The sequence below is a fragment of the Symsagittifera roscoffensis genome, chromosome 7 (genome assembly GCF_963678635.1).
Source record: "Symsagittifera roscoffensis chromosome 7, txSymRosc1.1, whole genome shotgun sequence".
Lineage (NCBI taxonomy): Eukaryota > Metazoa > Xenacoelomorpha > Acoela > Convolutidae > Symsagittifera > Symsagittifera roscoffensis.
In genome coordinates, this window is record NC_087068.1 from 42,606,463 (window position 1) to 42,627,224 (window position 20,762).

The following is a 20,762-nucleotide window of genomic DNA, read 5'->3' on the forward strand; positions in this document are numbered from 1 at the left end:
CCGGCGGTTAGGGCCTTTTAAGGGCGTTATTATGAGCATCCGCTCGGCGCGGAGTGCTCGTTAACAGTTCTGGCGGTCATGATGTTTAAAAGAATAACAACCAGGAGCGCCATAAAAACATCAGTGTAACATTCGCCCGGAAGTACATATCGACGAAAAATAAAGCTAGGTTCTAAGACGACTGGCCAACGTCTAAAAAGGGCTCTACATGCTTTTCACCGTCTCTACCAAAGCCAGTTCTTTTGGTGGTCTTTTCAACATCGGGTCGACAAAAACGTTACTGTTCTCCGGCTTCGACCAGAACGCTCAAATTAACCTAATTACATGCAAAATGGTGAGCTCATGGCTGCGTCTCAGTATCACCAGACCACGAGGTCACTCCTAAAAACAGGACTACAACTACTTACTGTGTTACTATAGTTTTTGTTCAGTAGATAACAATCATCATCTCCATCGAAGATGGATCAACCCTTTTCTCCAACTCCTAGCTTCTCATCGTCGTAAAATGAATTCAGATGTTAAATAAATTCAATTCAAGACATAACCAGGAAGCTAAGAGTTTGTATAAAATGATATGAGTCCAAGTCCCGAGACCCCTCCGGATTTTTGAATCCGGGTAAATAACAACCTTGTCTTCTTTCCGGAAGGCTGCTTTTCCACCCTTCACCGTTGTTGTGAACGGCCTTGCAACGATTGTAGCGGCACAATCGTTGCAACTCGGAACGGTCTCTGCTGACTCTGCAATTCGTTGAGGTTTTTCTATCACAATTCTCGTAGTTATCGCTATCGCAACTATTGTTCTGATTTTCTCTGGTTTTCTTCCAAAATGGCCGATTCTGACGTTTCTCAGAAATATGACGTCATACTTCGAAATTTTAAAAATTTGAAATACCAGAATATTCCAGCCTTCACAGTTTGACTAATCGTTCCAATAACACTGCTAATCCTTCAAAACTGCTAATTCGGAAGGTTAGCTGCTAATAACTCGAAATTGCCGAATCTGCATTTTCGTCAATTCTGGTCGAATGTCACAGTTCAAAAAACATGCAACGAAATTAATATTTCCGTCGATGATCATAAACAGCTGAAGAAAATCTAGTTTGCGTAAAATTTTGTCCTCTAGTAGAGTTTCTTTAAGCGGAGAATCTCCCTCGCAGTACTGGTTGCGAACGATGATTGTGTACTCGGCACGGCACCGTTAACAATTAAACTATTTTAGGAGAAATTTTTCATTTACAGAGCCAATGAAACAAAAAAGCGCAGCTTTCTATTAGTATATGATAGAACTGTAGCCTCATATCAGTTCAAACTTTTTGAGTTTCTTTCAAATCCGGTTTATTCTGTGCAGGTGTTAGTTTTCTCAATCTGGTTGGCGTGACTCCAAACCAGCTGGTTCTCTTTATTTCTTTCTCACGTTATACTTTTCTTATCCATATCTAGAAAATTCCTAGGGTTTTGACTGGAATATGTGATGAAGGGACTCTTTTTTATGATACTTTTGACGTTCTGATTATCTTCAAGAACGCCTAACTGTTTTGTATGAAATCTGTTTTGAGACAACAGCTATGAATTTTGCATCATTTTGCTCTGTTTGCTTATATATTAATGAACACTTCCCACATTAAGTTGGCCCTAGATAACAAGTTCTTGGTAATTAACAAAAATATTTTTTTTCTGGACAATATGAATGACGATTGATGACGACAACCTGTGTTAGCTTGATAGTTTTCCTCCTAATGATTCTAGTAAAGTTGCATTTTTTCAGAATGGATGTAAAACTTTTGACCCACTGCATTCCTGCGAAAGACCTGAAGGTCAGTTTTTCAGCATCACATGATGCAGTAAATGAAAGCGTGTTAGCCGAAAATGTCACAGTGTATTCTAGCACAGAGTCGAGTTCTCAGGCTTCAAGAAAAATATTTGCAAGAGACCTAACTAGATATGACTGGGAACAAAAATATCACACAGGAAATTTGGTTACTTCAAATTCTGAATATTTTGCCTATGCTTTACGAGGTAAGATTATCGATATTAGTTGTAATTAATCTAATAAAGAGTTCAAGGTTCATCTGATTTTTTTGCGTCAGTGAAGACAAAATGATTTTGTTTTAGGTTTGCAGACAAACTTTTGCATTCGAATTATGCATCGACAAACCGGTAGCAAGACGCTCATCAAGAACTTTGTACACAATATCTGCGATCTTGCTTTTGCCTCGCATTCAAATGTTATTCTTGGAGCTGTGGATGTTATGGGAAACTTCAGTATTTGGGAACTGAAAAATAAAGGGGGTTCGACTCTTGATTTCACTGTTCTTTGGTCTGTCAAAACCTCAGATGCAGTTTCGTCTGATAACCACAGGTAATTTTTGAAATCAAAGTGTGGCTTCATGTAGTTTAAGAAAATTATTTTGGCGGCAAATCTAAATGATCCAGGTTGAAATGGCAACCAATGATGGGCCCGCCAGTTTGCGAAGGTGACTCAGATAGCCAACTAGTGGAGCCGCCGCCCCTTTTTGTGGTCACAACTGACAAAACGGTGAATGTGTTTGATCTCGATACGTTGGCAATGAAATATGAAGATCAGCGTGATCTCAACTTAAAAGACATAAGGTGAGAATTTGTTCACTTATCCTTGAATTATTCTATTTCGTCGAAATGCTTTCGTTTTTGTATACTGATTGACCACAGAATATGTGAGTTTGCGACTGAATCGATAGAAAATTTTGCAACTGTGATCGCAATTTTTTAGTGACTCGTACATTTGCATCAAAGACAACGGAGGAGTTGTTACGGACTGTGATGTTTCGCCCGATGCTCAAATCCTTGCAACAGTCTCACAAGATGGATGCATGAAATGTTTCCAACTCTTATTCGACAAAACCCCGCCGTCCTCAAGATGTCTGCAAAACTTTCAGCCGCATAGCAAAAGCAGCAAATTGTCATCTCTGCTTTTCTGTGATAACCACAGGGATCCACATGTTACAGAATCTTTTTGGCGGTTCTTTGTTACAGGAGCTGATTTCAACCGAGAAATCAAACTGTGGTGCGCTTCGACGTGGAAGCTGCTTCAGACTATAACATTCGAGCGAGATCCGCAGCCCATGATGAAAGCAGCGATGGATCCTACGGGTCGCTATGTAGTTCTTACTGATGTAATGAGAGAAATCATGTACATTTTAACTCTGAAAAAACACCAGAACAAAGATAAATCTGGATACGCTGCTTTCTTTGTATGCACTGAGTATAAATTATCCTCTCCTGTACTTTCATTCTCAATCTGGCAAATTCAGACGGAAGAAGACGATGACGATGAACATGACAGAGGGTCAAACGAGGTCGTCATAAAAATGACTTCAATTAACACGAAAACTATGCAGGAACTCGAAGTCAGAGTGACGTCTGACTTGTTCAACCCAGGCACTCACTTGATTCCGAAAGGTTTAGCTGCTGCTGTTCCAATCAAGCCTCAGGTGTTGCCTGTTCCAAAGCCAGGTGGTGAGAATAACAACAATGATCAGGAGGAGTTTGATAATCAAGATGGAAGCCAAGACGAAGAATTCACGGACGTTGATTCAATCAACGAAGAAATTGAGCCTGTTAAAATGGCCAATTTGAAAAGCAGAGCAACAGAAGAGGAATCGTTGGACATAGAGATAGAATGTGAAGAGATCGAAACTCTAGATGATGACAATGATGACTCTAACGAGCTTTTGGGTCCGAACTCATTTGGGGAGAAGTCTGCTGCTTCAAAAACCAGTAAGGTTTCAAATAAAGTCATTATAGCTGAATAGGAACGATTATTATGGTTTTTAATCGTATGTTTGGCTCGCGGCTTAGTTGTCTAAACTAAAATGCATTGATTTTGCTTTTTTTCAGGTGGTGATTTTTCACTAATTCATCCTTATAGCAGATATTGGTTCCTGATTACACTTGCGAAGCGAGTGTTTTAGTACGAACCTTTTTTTTCAACCTAAATCGCAAATATTGGGGCCACTTTTGGGGCACATGTACTATTGATAGCATGTGCTTGGACATTCGATTAGTTATACATTAACACGGTTGATGTACTTTAAATTCATCAAATGAACCGAAAAAAGCTATTTGTGTCAAACAACATACCAATGATAAAAAAACTCGATTTCAAAAATTTACCTAATTTATTGATCTAACTCAAGATATCTCGCAATTTTTTGAACTGCATAATTTATACCAAATGTGGCTTTATTTTTTGCGATTTATTACATGCAAACGTAGCCGAGTTTTTGCTAATTCTAGGCATGTTTCTACTTTTTCTTATTTCACTTGATAGAGCTGCATTTTGGTCGTGTTTGCGAAGCACAGCTGAGCCTCTGTGTAAAAATCATGAGTGCTGCTATCGTTTTTCAGAAGTACAAGCTACGAACGGGCAAGACGCAAAGAACAGTAGCAATTTCGGAGGCTTCGACTCCTGGGACGATGACCCGAATAATTCACAACTCACGAATGTCACGCAAAGTCCGACACTGATGCCAGGATTCAGTGGACCCACGAAGAAACCCAACACGCCAAAACTTAGTCGGGAGAACTCAGAAATAAATGACAATGTAATGAAGTTTTTCCAGACGCCCCAAGGACCCGATCGACAGAAGAAAAATGAATCTGACGCGGATGCATTGAAGGCACTTATTGGAATCGGAGGAACAACATCTGAAGAGAAAAAGAACAAACATAAATCTAATAACCAAAATCACATACAGGCACACCCTGCTGGGGATTCCGCGCAACCATTGATTAGCTTAGCGCCTAGTGCATCACCTGCAGTTACAACTCAGGTTGACATGAGTGAAATTCTATCTGCTTTGAAGACCATTCAGGATAATCAAACAATGCTTGAAAAGAGATTGGACAAGTTGTCAGCGTCGATAGTAGCGAATCAGAAAGAATCCAAAACTGTTCTAAAGGATACAATTGGAAGTCAAGTCAAGAATGAGATGAAGCTGCAAGTTGTCCCTACTGTAAACAAATATATGCAGCCTATTGGAGACAATGTAAGCACGTTGGTGTCTCAGAAATTGACATCTACTGATGCTGTTATGAAAGTGAGTAATCTTTTTTAAATTTTCAGCGATAACGTCTAATTTTCTGCTTGCGATTAGTAAGCGTCATCTAATGGGACCATGGTCGTTTTTGAGGAATCAACTTGTCAAACAGAATCATTTGATAGCTTGATGTATATTTAACGAAATTCAGCGTTTGATGTTGCGCATATGACCTAGAGGTAACGTCCGTGCGTATGTTAACAGAGGGCCAAAGTTCGAATTCGGCCAGGAGCTTTTTCGCAAACGGAAAACTTTCCGGTTCGTTTTTCATGTTTGCCCTTGCGACAAGAAAGGGTATTACAACCGGGTCCTAGAGTTTTTTTCCAGTAAATAACTTAGGTCACAGAATGGTCAAATTAGGAATGGTTCATTTCAAGACATGCTAAATTTTTTTGAAATTTCAAGTAAAGTACCTCATCTAGGTAGTTGAGTTAATAAGGGGTACGTTTGGGGCAGTAATTATGTTTTCAAATAACTTTATTGAAAAATGTTGATTTTTTCGGCTTCGCGGTTTTCGACCTAGTTTCCATCGGTTCATTTTCTATTTCTTAAATATGATTTATTATCTGGTACTAATTTTTATCAGCCTAATTTGTAAAGCATGGATTTTGTTTTGGTGGTAATTTTTTTTTACTATAATTGAAAGTTCCATAATTTGTCATTTTATTACACAAGCAAGGCTTGTGTTATAGTATGAACTATATTTTTTTCCAACCTAAGTAGCAAATATTGTTGCGGCGCAAATATTGTTGCGATGAAATGTGTTCATTTTGAAAGTGTTCTTTTTGATCAATAGCCAGCTATTAAATACAGCCAATGCTAAGGATTTTAACACAGACTATTATTGTTCCGACTATGGTAACGAAAGTAACGGAATATTTGTGCTCGGGGTGTTTTTTTTCTTCAGACAAATTTCGACTTTTTAACTAGCCATTTTTGACGGGATTGTTTTTTATATCATTCAAAGAATATTGTTATCCTGAGCTTAAATTTAGAAAGATATTTCACCTGTGATCATTTTTTGGAAAGTTATGGTGGTATAAAATTGCGATTTTGGCCAATTTGGGACTATTAACGCGGAGATTTAATCCGTCATAGAAATCGTTCCAAATTGGTTGAAGGAATATTATTTTCCATAATTGATTTGTTACTAGGAGCGAACTTTATCACTTTGTTTTTAATACGGCGCGTGGGGTGATGATTTTCACAAAAATCTCCAATTAAAAAAACTGAATTTTATTTTGTTACATTTAATTTCTTCATGTTATTAATGCTCCACAGACTGCTCTATAAATTGAGGCATGTTAATTGGTAACTTTCTTTCTTTTTCAAATTGAATGGTACTGCTAATGCGTCATAATTGGTGTGCGTCACTTAAGAATTTTTTAGACTAAAAATTTTACTCATTCAGTTTTTCACAAAAGCGTTATCGGTCATATTTTTGCTTGTGCATGCGAAGTGTCTGATTTTGAATAACTTAGTTTTTTTAAGTTTTTTTTTTCGTTTAAATGGTTTCGGCTGATGTTGCATTGGTTAAGTCATTTGATATTTTGTAATTCCGACGGCAAATTTCTTATTCGACAAAATCAGGTATTACATGGAGTAAAATCATAAAATGTATGCGGTTGGGTTTTTTAATTTTATAATTTTTTTAATTTCTATTTTTTTGCGACGCTTTCGAAGTTGCGGCTAGGCCTAATTTTTTTTCGTTCAATCGAAACATCATATTGTGTGATTTTTTTCTGCTCAAGCGGCTACCCCCGAATATTTTTACACAAAAATGTATAATTAGGATTCGCTAAACAGTCAAATTTTTGAGTTTTTGACCATTTTTTTTGAAACTTTTGATTTTTTTTCGATAACTACCCTGTAAATTTTTAGGTTAAGTTTTCAAGTTCAATCGAGAAGTCCGGTTATGGTAATAGTTTATACTTAAGCGGTAACGACCTTCTCATTGCAGAAAAAAAAGTGATAGGTTTCGGAAATTCAAGTTTTTGAACTTTTGACCGTTTTTAGGAACTTTTTGTTTTTCTTAGAAACTATCCTATCAAATTGAAAACGTTTTTTACTGAACTCTACCGTTGGACTCGGCTTATTAAATAGTATATCTATCAAGTCTCATTTTAGTCCAACAAGTTGCCCATTTAGCGTAAAAGTACGTCCATACTAAGGACGAGAAAGGTCTTGATTGCGATTCGTACTGTTTTTTTTTGATAATTTAGTTCTCTCATTATCGTTCCTCTGATTATTTATTTTAGCATTTTTTCCGAGTTATGGGATTTTCTTCTGGATTACACGATTTTTTCAAGTTGTTAAATCAAATTCATTTTATCAATTGGGAACGTTCAGCATGGAGGTGAAGTTCATGCTTAAGACGAGAAAGGTCTGCGTTCGAATCTGGTCAGGACCGTTTTTTGCCGACTATTTGTATGACTATGGCTTATTTTTCTACCTATTTGCCACAGATCAAATTTTGCTTATAGTTTAAGGGGCTTACATGATAACTCAAAACTCTTTCAATCTATTTGGGTTATAGTGCATGTAATTAAGTTCCAACAAAATTTGCTGATTTTTTTGATTACGATTTTTAAAGTTTTTAAAAACTTTTTCTTGATATTTTCTGTGCATTCCATTCTTCTCTGTTCCGAAGCATGTAATGATTGTCGGCTTGTCTTGAATTTTTGAAATCATGATTTTTGATTACTATCAGTTGAAAATTTTATGAACGTCAATATTTTTTCCTCCAGGTGAAAAATGTATGAACGCCAATATTTTTTCCTCCAGCTCACGTAGTTTGATTTTGAAGTTAGCTTTTATGAGTCAAAAGAGTAAGATAATGGCTAGATTGCACTTACTCTTTTAATGTTTTGAAGTTTTCAAAAAATATATTTGAAGTATGTTGCTGTTTTTTCTCGCAATAGATTTTATTACTCTCTTATTCTGGCTTCGCTAGAAAGTAATATGACTATTTTGTTCGATGACTATTTTGTTTGAGGGAGAAATGAAAGAGGGCGCAAAAATATCGAGTTTAATTGAAATTTTTTAATATACCTTTTTAATTGAAATTTTTTAAGGCACTGGGCGATATTTATTTGCTGATAACTCATAACCCTTATTTACTATTGCGAACTTCAGTGAGCATAGTGTAATGGTACGACTATTCTAACCTCAGTCGCAGATATTAGTGCTTGATATTTGGTTAGTAATAATTTAACGCAGTTGATGCATTTCTTATTGCTCAAATGAACCGAAAAAAGCTATTTGCTTCAAATATCAGTACAATAATAAAAACTCGATTTCAGAAAATTTCAAGCTCAATATATCTCGCAATATTTTTGAAATGCTTAATTTATAGATAATTTAGCTAAATACTTTGGACAGGTTGTGAGACTCCAAATCTCGAGGTTCGATATGTAGAGGCTTATTTCTATTTTTTCTTTTTTTTTTCACTCTATAAAGTTGCTTTTTTGTCGTGTTCTCGCTAGTGTTTGCGAAGAGCAGCTTTGCCTTTGTGTCACTCGAAATAATTCTGCGTTTTTTTTTTGCTGAAACTTTGCTTTTTGTGTGTCAAATTGTTTTCAAAAACAAGTTAAAGTGAGCTTTGCCTGGGATTTTTTTTCCTGTTTGAATTTGAGTTACTAAAGCAAAACACTTCCTGATGCGAATTGGTTTTAGCGTTGCTGAGATCAGTGTAGAAATAATACTTTTGAACATTCTGGCCGAATAAGGATTCTATTCTTCGCTCGACATTTGCGATTATAATTTGTGTGGAAGTACTTAGGCCGAAGGCGAGTTTACTTATTATTTTTGCTTTCGCTTATAATTGTGCAAATCATTAAAAAATATCAAAATGTTTCAATACATTTATTGTGCTTTCATTCGATGTAATTTGTTCTAAAGCCTAAGTACCTAAAAAAAATTTAACTTGTTCATTTTTTCAAGTGTTAGTGAACGTGAACTTAATGAGTTTCAGAATATTTAGATCGTGTGGTTTAACTTTTTTGAAGAAGTTTAACTTTTTGAACAAGGTTAAAATGAACAATTGTTCGCGCTCAATATTAAATAATTCTGTCTAATTGGTTAAAGAGCGAAGTGAAGGTTTTTTGTATGTTCTGTAGTTTCCATTGTTTCTTAGGGAAAATTTTAAAGGTTCGCGCTCAAATTTCTTTTTTTTTGTTGTTTGATTCATAAGTTCAAATCAAATTCACTTGCTAAAAGGAAGGCAAATTACGCTATATAAATTCGAAAGTGAAAATTAAAATGGTAAAAAAATGATATTTGAGCTTATAAAGGTTTAATATATGTGAACTAGAATTGAAGGGACCCAGAGCTATTTTTCCAGAATTCGTCAGGGGAAGTAGTTGACGAAATAGCTTGAGCAAGTATGTTTGCAAGCTTGAACTGCAAATTCTGATGTGATCGAAAGCTACCAAAATTTTTGTGTTTCAGGAGCAAGTTAAGAAAATACTGTCGAGCAAACAGCTCTCAGAAACTATTGGGAAACAAGCTGCAGCCTCTGTGGAAACAGTTATCAACCAGAAATGCCGTGAGCTATTCGAACAGAAGTTGGCACCCCAGTTTGCGAGAGCAATGGAAGAGTCTACGAAACAAGTAGCACATGTATTCCAGGTAAAGTGCTTAAGCAATAATGAGAAAAATCAGAGCAGTGACAAGTTTTAACAGCGTGGCTGTTCTCGTTGAGCCAATATTTTTTAAAAAACTAGTCTGTGTATATAACCACAGAATTTCTTTTTAAGAGTAATGAACGTAGTGAGTACTCTTATATAGGTCTTGCTTATTTTTCTTCTCAGGAAAAAGTCAAAATTTAATCACGCTTAGTTTTTCGCTGATTTTTCGCAATTTGACTTATGATTTCTTTGTAAGGTCAGTGCATTTCCATTGTTAAAAGGAAGGCAAACTCCACTATCGAACATCAAAAATCGTGATCGACTTCTGATTTTGAAAATGGAAATTAATTATCAGATTTCCCAGCGAAATAAAAGTTTTAGGTATTGATTTGAGAAGTTTTACAGTTTTCTCAAATTGGGTTAATTTTAACAATAAAGTGTCCATCACAAATTGTTCTACAAATTCAAAGAGCTTTAAGACCATCTATTTTTTGTCTTTGAAATTGAAAAGTTGAAGGCTCTTGAAAAAACAAGTCAGTTTGTTTTCAGCTTCCTTGCGTTCATCTTTTCCACTGTTCAAATTCCAGACAAATATTTTATTACATCAGGAAAATGACTTTCTACTGAAAAAAAAACGAAAGACTGCTCTATCAAGTTTTACAGCCTTGCGGCAAGTCTTCTCGACTCATACTTATAATTAAATATCAGCAAGTTTATTAATATTGATGCAAATTTATATGGTTGTCTTCATCAGACATTTTTTGGAAGTGAGCATTCAAAAATACGTGAACAAGTTTGAGTGTTTAAGAATATAAGCTTTTAAGGTAATATGAAAAAGTATGAAAGTGTAAAGAATTAAGCATTTAAACATACATGAACAAGTGTGAATGGTTAAGAAAGTGAGCATTGAAGAATGCGTAAAAAAGTGTGAATGAACTTGTGGTGTTTTTAGAGTGGCACTAGTGAGTACATGAGGGCACTGGAAGCACACGGGAAGCTACAGAGTGATCAGAGCCAGAAGTACCTGGAGGCACATGTGGGTGCAGTGCAGAAACAACTGGGAACCAGTCAGGCGGACATCCAGAAAGTGGTCAGAGAGACTGTCAAGGCCGAGTTGCACAGTTAGTATCTGGGCAGTGATTAGTGATTCACATAATTGAATTTTGGCTTCTTAAATAGCACCTCTACTCTCTAAAAGAGGAGATGTTTTAGAATGTTTTTGAACTGAACATATTTTTTGTGCTTTGAAAAAAAAAACATGCTCAATAAGACTGACAAAAACTGTAGTATGAAAACATAAAAAGCTATGTTTTGAATAGGAAAAGCGTTTTTACACGATCACCGCTACTCTCACTTTCACACGCCCGGAATTTAAACGAATATTTTGCGATATTTTTTGACTAATTTTTGTATGTTTCTGCTGAGTTTGGTTTTAATTGATGACATTTGTGCATTTGATTTCAAGTGGGATGAGGTTAACTTATAAACCAAAAAATATATATTTTTTTTTAATTTGAGAAAAATAGTTTAGTGATGGTTTTTGACTACTTTGTGTATGTTATTGTGTCGAATTAGGTATGCGTGGTGAGATGCAGCAGAGTCTGTTGGGACTGCAGAAGAGTCTGAGTGGGGAGTGGCAGAGTGCGATGGGGGAGCAGAACAGACAGCTGCAGACCACTCTCCAAACACAGTTGAGACACATACAGAGACAAGTCACAGCCGCCACTCCAGTCCCTGAAGGTAGATGAAATGTCTTAGTAATTCTCAAACACATCTGATTCAAGCATCCATCTGAGAAAGATTAGCCTTGTAATAACCAATAACTCCGGTCAAACTAATAACTCCAGAAAACATCTTATGACAGGAAATATGCCAGTGAGGGTATAGTATAGTAGATTTAATTGCAAACATAAGCGAAGAGAACTGCTCACTAAGGCAGCTTTACTAGCTGCTGTTTTTACTCAAAGAATGTGTTTGTCTAGCTTTGTGTTATATAACTAAGCATCTTCACGGGCGAGATACGGTGTCGAAAGATTTAGATAAGTAGATTTGAGTATCGTGATTTACGTACGTGCGAGTTGCATTGCTTCATTGAATTGCAGAGGTGGAAGTTATGATTTTGATCTGCCCAATGTATTATATTACAGCGAATCATAGGCCTTTCAGGAGCAAGTGGTAAAAATGGACTGGTGCACAGTACATCGTGGGTTTGAATCCGAACTTACGCTGGCGTTAATTTGTTTTCTTTGCAATTTTGTTTACACAAGCGAAGCGTAGTGTATTTTACGAAGAATTTCTTTTCCAACCTAATTCGCAAATAAAATTGCTCATTTCGAAAAAAAAAAACGTGTATTATGAAATGTATGGGATTTGTTGTTTTCCGTTTTTTTGCGACGTTTTTGAAAACTTTTGTACTTTTCGCAGAAATATCAATTTTTCTCAAAAAACTACTGTGCCGATTTTCAAAAATAAATGGTACCAATGGAAAAACCGGGTGCTCTTCAATGTGCCTGCATATTTTGATAGTCGCTTTTCATTTACGAAAGTTTCAGTAAGGAGATTTTTGGCCTATTTGGTTTGAATTTTTTCATTTTCTCAAATATTAAATGCCCAAATCTGAGTTGAAGGCTTCAATCGAAAGAACAAACTATGGGGATCTCCCCTTCTCAAGTGGCTAGTGCCTAAAATCGGTAGAAAACAGATATGGCTTCAAAAAAAGGCATTTTGACATTTTGGTTAATTCTCAAAAACTACGCTGCCAATATGGCTTTAGAAATAAGTCCAATTTTCGAAATGTTGCCCCTTTTTTTGCGAAAGTTCTTTTTTGTTTCAAAAATTTATCTGCTGATTCTGAGGTTGATGGTTCATTAAATGGTGCTTAGATTTTCCCTGCGTAATCTTCTACCCTTGTTTGTAGAAAAGCTGATATGGGCTTCGGAAAAATTCCTTTTAAAATTTTTACCGTTTTTTTGAAGAAACTTCCTCACTACTCTTCAAAACTACGAAATCTGATATTAAGGGTTCAATCTAAAAAAATCAGGGTGCGGAATGATTTCATCTAAAAATCAGGGCGTGGAAAGCAGAGGCTATTTTCATGCTCTAAAAGAAAAAATTTATGGATGTGAAAAGTGAAATTTTCGATCGGTTTTTGTGATCTTTTTCACTTTTTTTCGAAAACTACCCAGTCAAACATGAGATGAAGACTTCAATTGACAATGGAAGGTAGTTTTTTTCCTTTAAATAAGCGGGTAGTCCCTACTTAAGCAAAGGAACCCTAGGGTTTAGCGTAAAGTCCATTTTTCGAAAATTTGAAAATTATGCATTTCCCTATCAGTACAATATAAGATTCAAAATATTAGAACAGGTAGATCCAACATTAGCTGGCCACTAGTTTCTTCCAAGCGATCGTGGTGCAGATGCAAGTACGTGAGACTCCTAATCAATAGGTCGGATATTCAAATCCGGAACACTTAATTAGTTTTTTTTTGGTCGAACTTTTGTTGCATAACATTGGCAATTCGATAGAAACTGTGCTGCTTTATTGGTGGATAGTGATAGGAAAATTAAAAGCGGTCGTAAAGCAGATGTGAGAACATGATACTTCTAATATCAACAAGTTTTTTCAAGGTGTGTTTTTAATCTTTCCTTCTTTCACTTGTTTTTGCCTGTTAGGAGCTCTTTTCTGCATTTTCCTCGCTTGTGTTTGCGAAGCGCTTGTTTTTGCTTCGCCTCTCTGTTAAAAATAATATTAGCATCTATTCTTTGATGAATTTGCAATTAAGTGGCAGTGACCGTAGTGAATCTCCAACTGCTTCAAGTTGATTTTTTCTTTACAAGTCAAAAAAATGAATTGTTTGAAAATCGATCAAAATTTGCAAATCAAAAATTAAAACGTTTTCATATTCATCATTCCGTGAGCTCATTGACTTTTTCCAACTGTGTTTTGGCTAGGTTGAAAATTTTGGGGTCCCCTTTGCCTTTTTTCTTTGTTTGTGTTTGCGACGTGGACCCTAGCCTCAATTTTAAATTTTGGATTGTTAGGATCGCAGCAAAATCACATCGATGTGCGTCCTCTGGTCGAGGAGGAGATCAAGAAGCAAAATTACGACAAGGCGTTTGAAATCGCACTGACGGCTGCAGATGTTACACTAGTGTTGCACGTATGCGAAACACTGGGCTCAAACATCGAGAAACCCAACTTCAAATTGAGCATTCCAAACGTGCTTGCACTCCTGCAACAATTAAGTTGCAACCTACAATCGTGCAATCGTGTCGAACTGAGACTTCATGTTTTGGAAGCGTCTTTGATGAAATTGGACCCAATGGAGCTTTGCAAGTACCCGAAGTTTGACAGGTCTCTCTCGGCTTTGGAACGAGAGCTGACGAAGTATCATCAAACGAAGGGACGAACTGATCCGTTCTTTGGAAAAGTTAAGATGCTGGCATCGGCTGTCCGTGATATGACGGCGGAAACGAAAGGCTTGGTCGCATAACAAGTTATTGGAAAAGGAAGAAGATTCAAGTTGATTACTAGCTAGAAACGGAAAGAGTAGAGTGAGTTAGGATCTCTTTTGACAATGTGAACAGCATTTTGTGTAGTTTGAACTGATGATTTTAATGTAATGACTTTTTTCATTGATGTTTTTGTTGTGAGCGTTTTATGGAAGGAATATAATGATCAATTTTAGTTTTGTTCATAATAGAATTTTGACAGCGAAAAGATTCCATAAATCTATATGATTAAGAGGTTTTGCTAAGAAATTAATGTATACCCCGCTAAGTGTGCTGATTCGGATGCTTATCTGAAATAGAATATTCTTGAAACCTATTATATGTTGCTGCTTCAGGGATGCAATTAACGATATTCCAACAGCTATTTCGGCGCCTTTAGAAAAATTTTAGGGTCAGTCAAAATAGTACAAAGGTGGGACCATTTGGGTCGGCAGAGGGTCGAGTCCCTGAGGGGGGGGGGGGGCGGTTTTATTTGTTTCATAATAAAAACTTTTTTATTATGAAACAATTATGGGGGGGGGGAGGTTTTATTTGTTTCATGAGAGGGGGGGGGTTGAGTTGATTTTTTGCGGCGGTTTTATTTGTTTCATAGCAATTCAAACTCATTCGATAAAATGAAATTGAAAGCTCATTGATAACAGATGATCAAATGACGCGAAAAACGTAAATGACTTCCATTTCCGAAAATCAAAAATAATTATCAGAACCGACTTTCTCAAATTGGGATAGTTGTATAAGAAGTCAATCATAAAACATTCAAGAATTATTCCATTGAAATTAATGGTAACTTTAATCAATAGTTTGGTTGAAAAAAGTGATCAAGTGTCAATGAACGAATTGAAGACACTTATCTAGGTCGTGTTTTTTTCGGGAAAAGTCGGAAGTTGTTAATACTGTAATTCGGATTTCGCGGCTAGACGTGTTCAATTCAATTTCAGTTGCTAAAAGGAACTCAGATTACGCTCTCGTTTAAGAGATGATTGAATGGCGCGAAAAAAAACGTGAATGTCCTTTTGTTTCGAAAATGGATAGTAAGTATCAGAGCCAGTTTTTTCTCAAAATTGTCTCCGCCTCTCAATCGATAGGTCGGATGTTCGAGGCCCACCATGATCCGTGCTCGTTGTTTGAGGGTGAGGCGACATTACCCAGCCCTACAAAAAAATATGTTGCACGCAATTCTTAAGCAGGGGCGCGACAGCTGTCCTTTCCCTTGTGGATAAATCGTCTTAAAAAACAAAATTTTTTTCGTGAAGATTTTTGTTAAGCGTTTATTTAAGCTTCATGATAATTCCCTCTAAGAAGACATTTGGTGATTTTATTATTATACAGCAATGAAAGAGAGACTCGTTGCTCTGAATAAGAGTTGAAATTAAAATGGATTTTTGTTGCGTGTACGAATGAGGAATAGTTGGTCTTCGTTATGAAATATCACTGCACAATATATGCTGTTGATTTTTGACACCAGATTTTCGAAGGAAAAAAATATCATGTGACAAGGTTACTTTACGCCTTTGGTGATCAAATCAGAAACGATACCAACGGGGAAATTTTTGGCGAGACTTGGTCATCAGAATAGTACGATTCTTCTCCCTCCGAACTCTTTTTTTTAGCACTCAAGTGGAACAGAGAAAAAATTTCTTATCACGCACATTGCTAAAATGTGGTTGTCAATGATTTTCATGACCTTGGAAAGATATTTGACAATTCGTTGACCAAAATTGGAAAAAAGCTAGTTTGGAATTTCAGTCCAATTATTAATCGTTAATTAACGAAGTAATGAAGTAACTCTCACTTAATGTTTCAACTTTTGAATTATTTAAGCACTCGCTTAAAATTCATTTATGTAATGAAGACAAATCACGCTTTCAAAGAAAGCAAAATTAAGGTGACAATAAATGAAATAAGAACACTTATTTAGGTTGTGTTATTATTTACTCTTGCGATTAACAATGGTATTGCAATCGGACACTAGACTTTTTATTCATGAAAAATTTTGTTCACAGGACTTTGGTACATAATGAAATCAAATAGCGTCTTTGGCACACTTAGCTTCTTTGGCACGCATAGCCTGGAGGTAATTTTATTACGCCTGGGATGATGAAGGCCCTGGGTTCGAATCTGACCAGGACCTGTTTTTTTTAATCAAACGGAACATTTTCTGTTTAAATAAAATTGTCAGCCTTTTATTTGTCCGCTTTTTTTGTCGACTTAGTTGCCACATCTTAGAACCGTTTTTTGTCTACGCAATTTTCTTAAGTTGCAGTTAATGTTATGATTCACTCGTTCGTTTTGGTATTTTTTCACCTTGACTTCGTGTTTGCTTTTTTTTTGTTGTGTTAAAAAAATTTTTTCGGCCTAATTTATTTCGGTCTGTATTTCATCAGCTTAGTGACCTAATTTCGGGTCGTTTCAAGAGAAAGACAGTTTGTATGCTCCCCTTCGGATGCTAAAATTATCGGAATAGAATTTATAGTTCAAAGTTTGTTTATTACAACACTTGTTTATGGCTCTACTAGAATTTACGCAAATTTTGTCGGCTCGGTGGCCGATTAGTAATTGTTTTTGAGTTTTCTCTCAACGCTGTCGATTGTGTGTCTGGTTGTGTGTTCCTCTAATAACATCATGACAGTTAACAACTGAAGTTTTCTTGTTCGTTTTTTTTTCATATTTTTAGACTTAGTGGCTTTTGTTTCCTGTCTGTTAGCTTGCAAAGCTATTTTTGTGGTATCGCAAGGGGTGCGAAACTATATTTGCCTCTGTGTAAGTTATTTTTTCGTTTTGTTAAAAACGTGCCTGTATTTCATCCTAAGGAACAATGCTTTCATCAAATCTGTTGCTTATACAGATGTGAAGCTTTTTAAGATGCAAATATTTATTTGCTTAAGATTTAAAAATGAGGGAGCAAAGTATCTTGCTTGGCAACTCAATTAGAATTCTTATTTGAAATATCAGAACAAAAAGAAACATACGTTTTTTAACAATGCTAAAATTGTTTACGTAAAACGGGTGAACTCATTTGAACAACGTTTAAAATTTAAAAAGTATTTTTTTTGGAGAAATTTATTTGAAGAAATGTATTGTCCTCTATAAAATTAGTTTTCTCTGTAATTATTTTCCCCGTTTGGAAGCATCAACATGCCGGCGATCTTGAAATTTTCACATTTTTCCTTTCGAGGTTATGATGAAAGAGAAACGGGGAGTGGTAATGCTCAAGCTGTTACTGGGAGGTACTGCTGTGTTCTCCGGTATCTGCCTGTTCAATGGCAACCATAGATTTTACTCAGAAGTTGTTATGCCAACCGCGCGCCTTCTCGACGCAGAGATGAGTCACAATTTGGCTATCAAACTTGCCTCCTATGGGATCTTACCGCGTGTGAAATTACACAAAGACGAAGCTTTGAAGTGTGACCTTTTAGGTCTGAAGTTTGATTCCCCGCTTGGCTTAGCCGCTGGTTTTGACAAAGATGCTGAGTGTTTTGATTCGCTGAAAACCCTAGGGTTCGGGTTTGTGGAAATTGGAACAGTTACACCTAAACCACAGTTTGGAAACCCGAAACCTCGGCTTTTTCGTTTAATTGAAGACAAAGCCATCATCAATCGTTTCGGGTTCAATAGCTCTGGAGTTGATTATGTGAAGGCTAAACTAGCAAAAAGGAAATGGGCTGAAAATATTGTCGGCGTGAATTTAGGCGTGAACAAAAATAGTTCAAATGCGTTGGAAGATTACCAAATTGGGATATCTGAGCTGGGACCCTATGCCGATTACCTTGTCGTTAATGTGTCCAGTCCAAATACACCTGGTTTGAGATCCCTTCAAACTAAGAAGCATTTTGACACACTATTGAAATCTGTTATGTCAGAACGCAACAAGTTAAAAAGCAAACCGCCTTTATTAGTCAAAATTGCGCCTGATTTGACTATTGACGAGCTGAAAGAAATTTGCCAATCTGTGATTTTGAACAAAATAGACGGCTTGATAGTTTGTAACACAACAGTGTCGAGAAAAAATTTGAATTCACCTGAAAATTTGCGCGAAGAGGTTGGAGGCTTAAGTGGTGCTCCGTTATTTGAAACTTCGAACGAGATGATTAAATCAGCTTATAATTTTACAAGAGGAACTGTTCCAATAATAGGAGTTGGTGGTATATTTTCTGGTCAAGATGTCGTGGAGAAAATGAAACACGGTGCAAGTCTGGTGCAGATGTACACTGGGTTCGTTTACCAGGGATCAACTTGCGTCAATGAAATAAACAAAGAAATTAGCCAGGAGCTGGAAGCTGAAAATGTAACGAATATTAATGAAGTTGTGGGACAATACGCCAAATTGAAATGAGAACTAAAAAAAACTTCTATCTGTAATAATTAATGTTTTCAATAAATAAAAACAGATCATCTAATGGTTCATGAATGATGAAATATTGATAAAAATTGATTTGATATCTTGTGAATTTATTATTGTGCTGTTATTTTGACGTTTTCATGAGTAAAAACAAACCAAATATTGGCCGAGAAATCAATCCTCATGACAAACTTATTTCTGGCTGTTTTTCATCTGTCACCTCGCATTGTTTTTTAAAAGGTTACTGATTGTATAGAAGACACTTATACAGGTAGTGATGATTTTCGTTTTTTTTCTGTAAAAAAATATTGTAATTTGTTCACGATCGAGTTTCATAGTTTGAGTTTTAGTTTTGATTTTTGTAAGTTCAGTTCAATTCTTTAGTTAAAAGGAAGGCAATTTCAACTTGCGAACAGCAAAATTGTAAAGGTTACGAAAAGCGTGATCAACTCCTAATTTCGACAATGGATTTTAAATTTACAGTTTCCCAGCGGAGTTTAAAAACTACGAAATGATTAAGTTTTCTCAAATTGGGTTCTTTTATCAAAAAGTGTCAACCATGAAAAGTTCTTTGAAAAATTTAAGTATCTTTTTCAGTTTCTCTGCGTTCATAACTTTTTACCAATTGACTGTTGGCTATATTTGGAGTATTGAATCGTTTAAAAATCGTGAATTAAAAATACTCACACTTGCAATCAATTTTATTGCCAAATTTGAATGTCGGGGTGTTTTTTTCTTCAGACAAATTTCGTCTTTTTAACTAGCCATTTTTGTTGGAATTTTTAAATTATCATTCAAAAGGTATTGTTGTCTCGAGCCTAAATTTGAAAAATGTTTCACCTGTGATCATTTTTCGTAGAGTTATGGGGGTTTAAAGATTGCCAATATGGGACAATTAACGCGCGATATTTTTCGCGCTATTAACGTGCAAGCTGAGATTTAATCCGTCTTAGAAATCGTTCCAAATTGGTTGAAGGAAGCTTATTTGTCATAATTGATTTGTTATAGGAGCGAAATTTATCATTTTGTACTTTGTATGGCGTGTGGAGGGATAATTTTCACAAAAAATCTCTCTTTTTTTTTCATTTTGTTACATTTAATTGTTTCATGTTATTACTGCTCCATACACCTTAAAAGGCGGTCGGAATATTCAGGGCTTCGCCCTGATACGAGCAGTCTTGTTAGGTTTTGTCTCCTCGCAGCTGAACCCAGTAGCTTATTCCCAGCTAAAGAGACATGCTCAACAATATACAGAATTTGAGCATGTTTGATTTGATTTTTATCTGTAATTTTAGATTTATCAACTCCGATTTGTTTTGCAAGCTGTGCAATTAATGGAGATAAATATGTTGAATAGGTACATAGATAATTGTTCAAAGCGAGCAGTATTCTTGTTCGTTCACTTAAATGAAAGTGTGAAAAACTACGCATTCGGGAGCGTTTTCGGAATGGGCGCTACAAAGCCAAATTTAGGAGCTCGATTGATGTAATATTGAATCATTTTCAATCCTGATTTGGGCTGAAGTGAAAAATACTGCCAGATTTTTCTTGGATTTGAGAAAAAAAACTTAACATTTTTGCTTTTGAAGCTTAACATAATTTCGGGCATTAAGAGGTCAAGGTCATTAGACACTAAGTATTGCGACGGAATTATTATGTCTGTACGTTGATTAAGCTTTTGGTAGCTAAGTTCGTTCAGCAACTTTCAGTTTATCCTTTTCCTTCTTTAGCGCCACTCCCTCTTCACCTCTCAAAAAAGACAAAGAAAATTTAGCAGAAATTTGAATATATAAAATTTAGCTGAAGTTTAGTTTGATTGACGAGCAAAATGTGTTACTAATCATTTGAAAGAGTTCACGGAATCTATTTATCCGATTTTTTTTTCTCATAAAAAACATCCTGTTCAATTTCTTATGGCTTTCGAATATTTCCGTATATATGTTCCAGATGAGCTGCTTTAGACAATATCCAATTTTAAAGCAATCCTCTTTTTCTGAAGAAGATTTTACAGACTGCCTTCTCTTTCCATTTAAAATTCAATTAACAAAAATTAGCAATAAATAGTTGCTACGACGAAACTTTTGCAATCCATCATTTTAGTTGCCATTGATTGAACTTTCATTGTAACCAATTCATTTTCTACAACCCCTGCATGCCATGTCTTTTTATAAGCTTTTTTTCAAGACCAATTAAATGCAACGCTTC

The 20,762-nt window shown here is 35.8% G+C and overlaps 2 protein-coding genes across 2 annotated transcripts; both read left to right on the forward strand.

Moving 5' to 3' along the window:
* The first annotated feature begins 1,755 nt into the window (after positions 1–1,755).
* LOC134851469 (enhancer of mRNA-decapping protein 4-like) lies at positions 1,756–14,393 on the forward strand. The gene is made up of 9 exons (XM_063867575.1): positions 1,756–2,016; positions 2,113–2,359; positions 2,434–2,610; positions 2,750–3,756; positions 4,387–5,078; positions 9,528–9,707; positions 10,659–10,827; positions 11,282–11,446; positions 13,748–14,393. The coding sequence occupies exons 1-9, from the start codon at positions 1,767–1,769 to the stop codon at positions 14,197–14,199; spliced, it is 3,339 nt and encodes a 1,112-aa protein (XP_063723645.1). The 5' UTR covers positions 1,756–1,766; the 3' UTR covers positions 14,200–14,393.
* A 2,968-nt stretch (positions 14,394–17,361) lies between these two features.
* Positions 17,362–18,684, forward strand: LOC134851465 (dihydroorotate dehydrogenase (quinone), mitochondrial-like). Its single transcript, XM_063867566.1, has one exon. The coding sequence runs from the start codon at positions 17,397–17,399 to the stop codon at positions 18,549–18,551; it is 1,155 nt and encodes a 384-aa protein (XP_063723636.1). The 5' UTR covers positions 17,362–17,396; the 3' UTR covers positions 18,552–18,684.
* The last annotated feature ends 2,078 nt before the right edge of the window (positions 18,685–20,762 follow it).

Excerpts from the sequence above, each read along its gene's own strand:
- LOC134851469 (XM_063867575.1), top strand. The coding sequence starts at position 1,767 with ATGGATGTAAAACTTTTGACCCACTGCATTCCTGCGAAAGACCTGAAG. Across the intron at positions 2,017-2,112 it reads TTTTGCCTATGCTTTACGAG|GTTTGCAGACAAACTTTTGC; the intron begins GTAAGATTATCG and ends ATTTTGTTTTAG. Across the intron at positions 2,360-2,433 it reads GTTTCGTCTGATAACCACAG|GTTGAAATGGCAACCAATGA; the intron begins GTAATTTTTGAA and ends TAAATGATCCAG.
- LOC134851465 (XM_063867566.1), top strand. The coding sequence starts at position 17,397 with ATGATGAAAGAGAAACGGGGAGTGGTAATGCTCAAGCTGTTACTGGGA.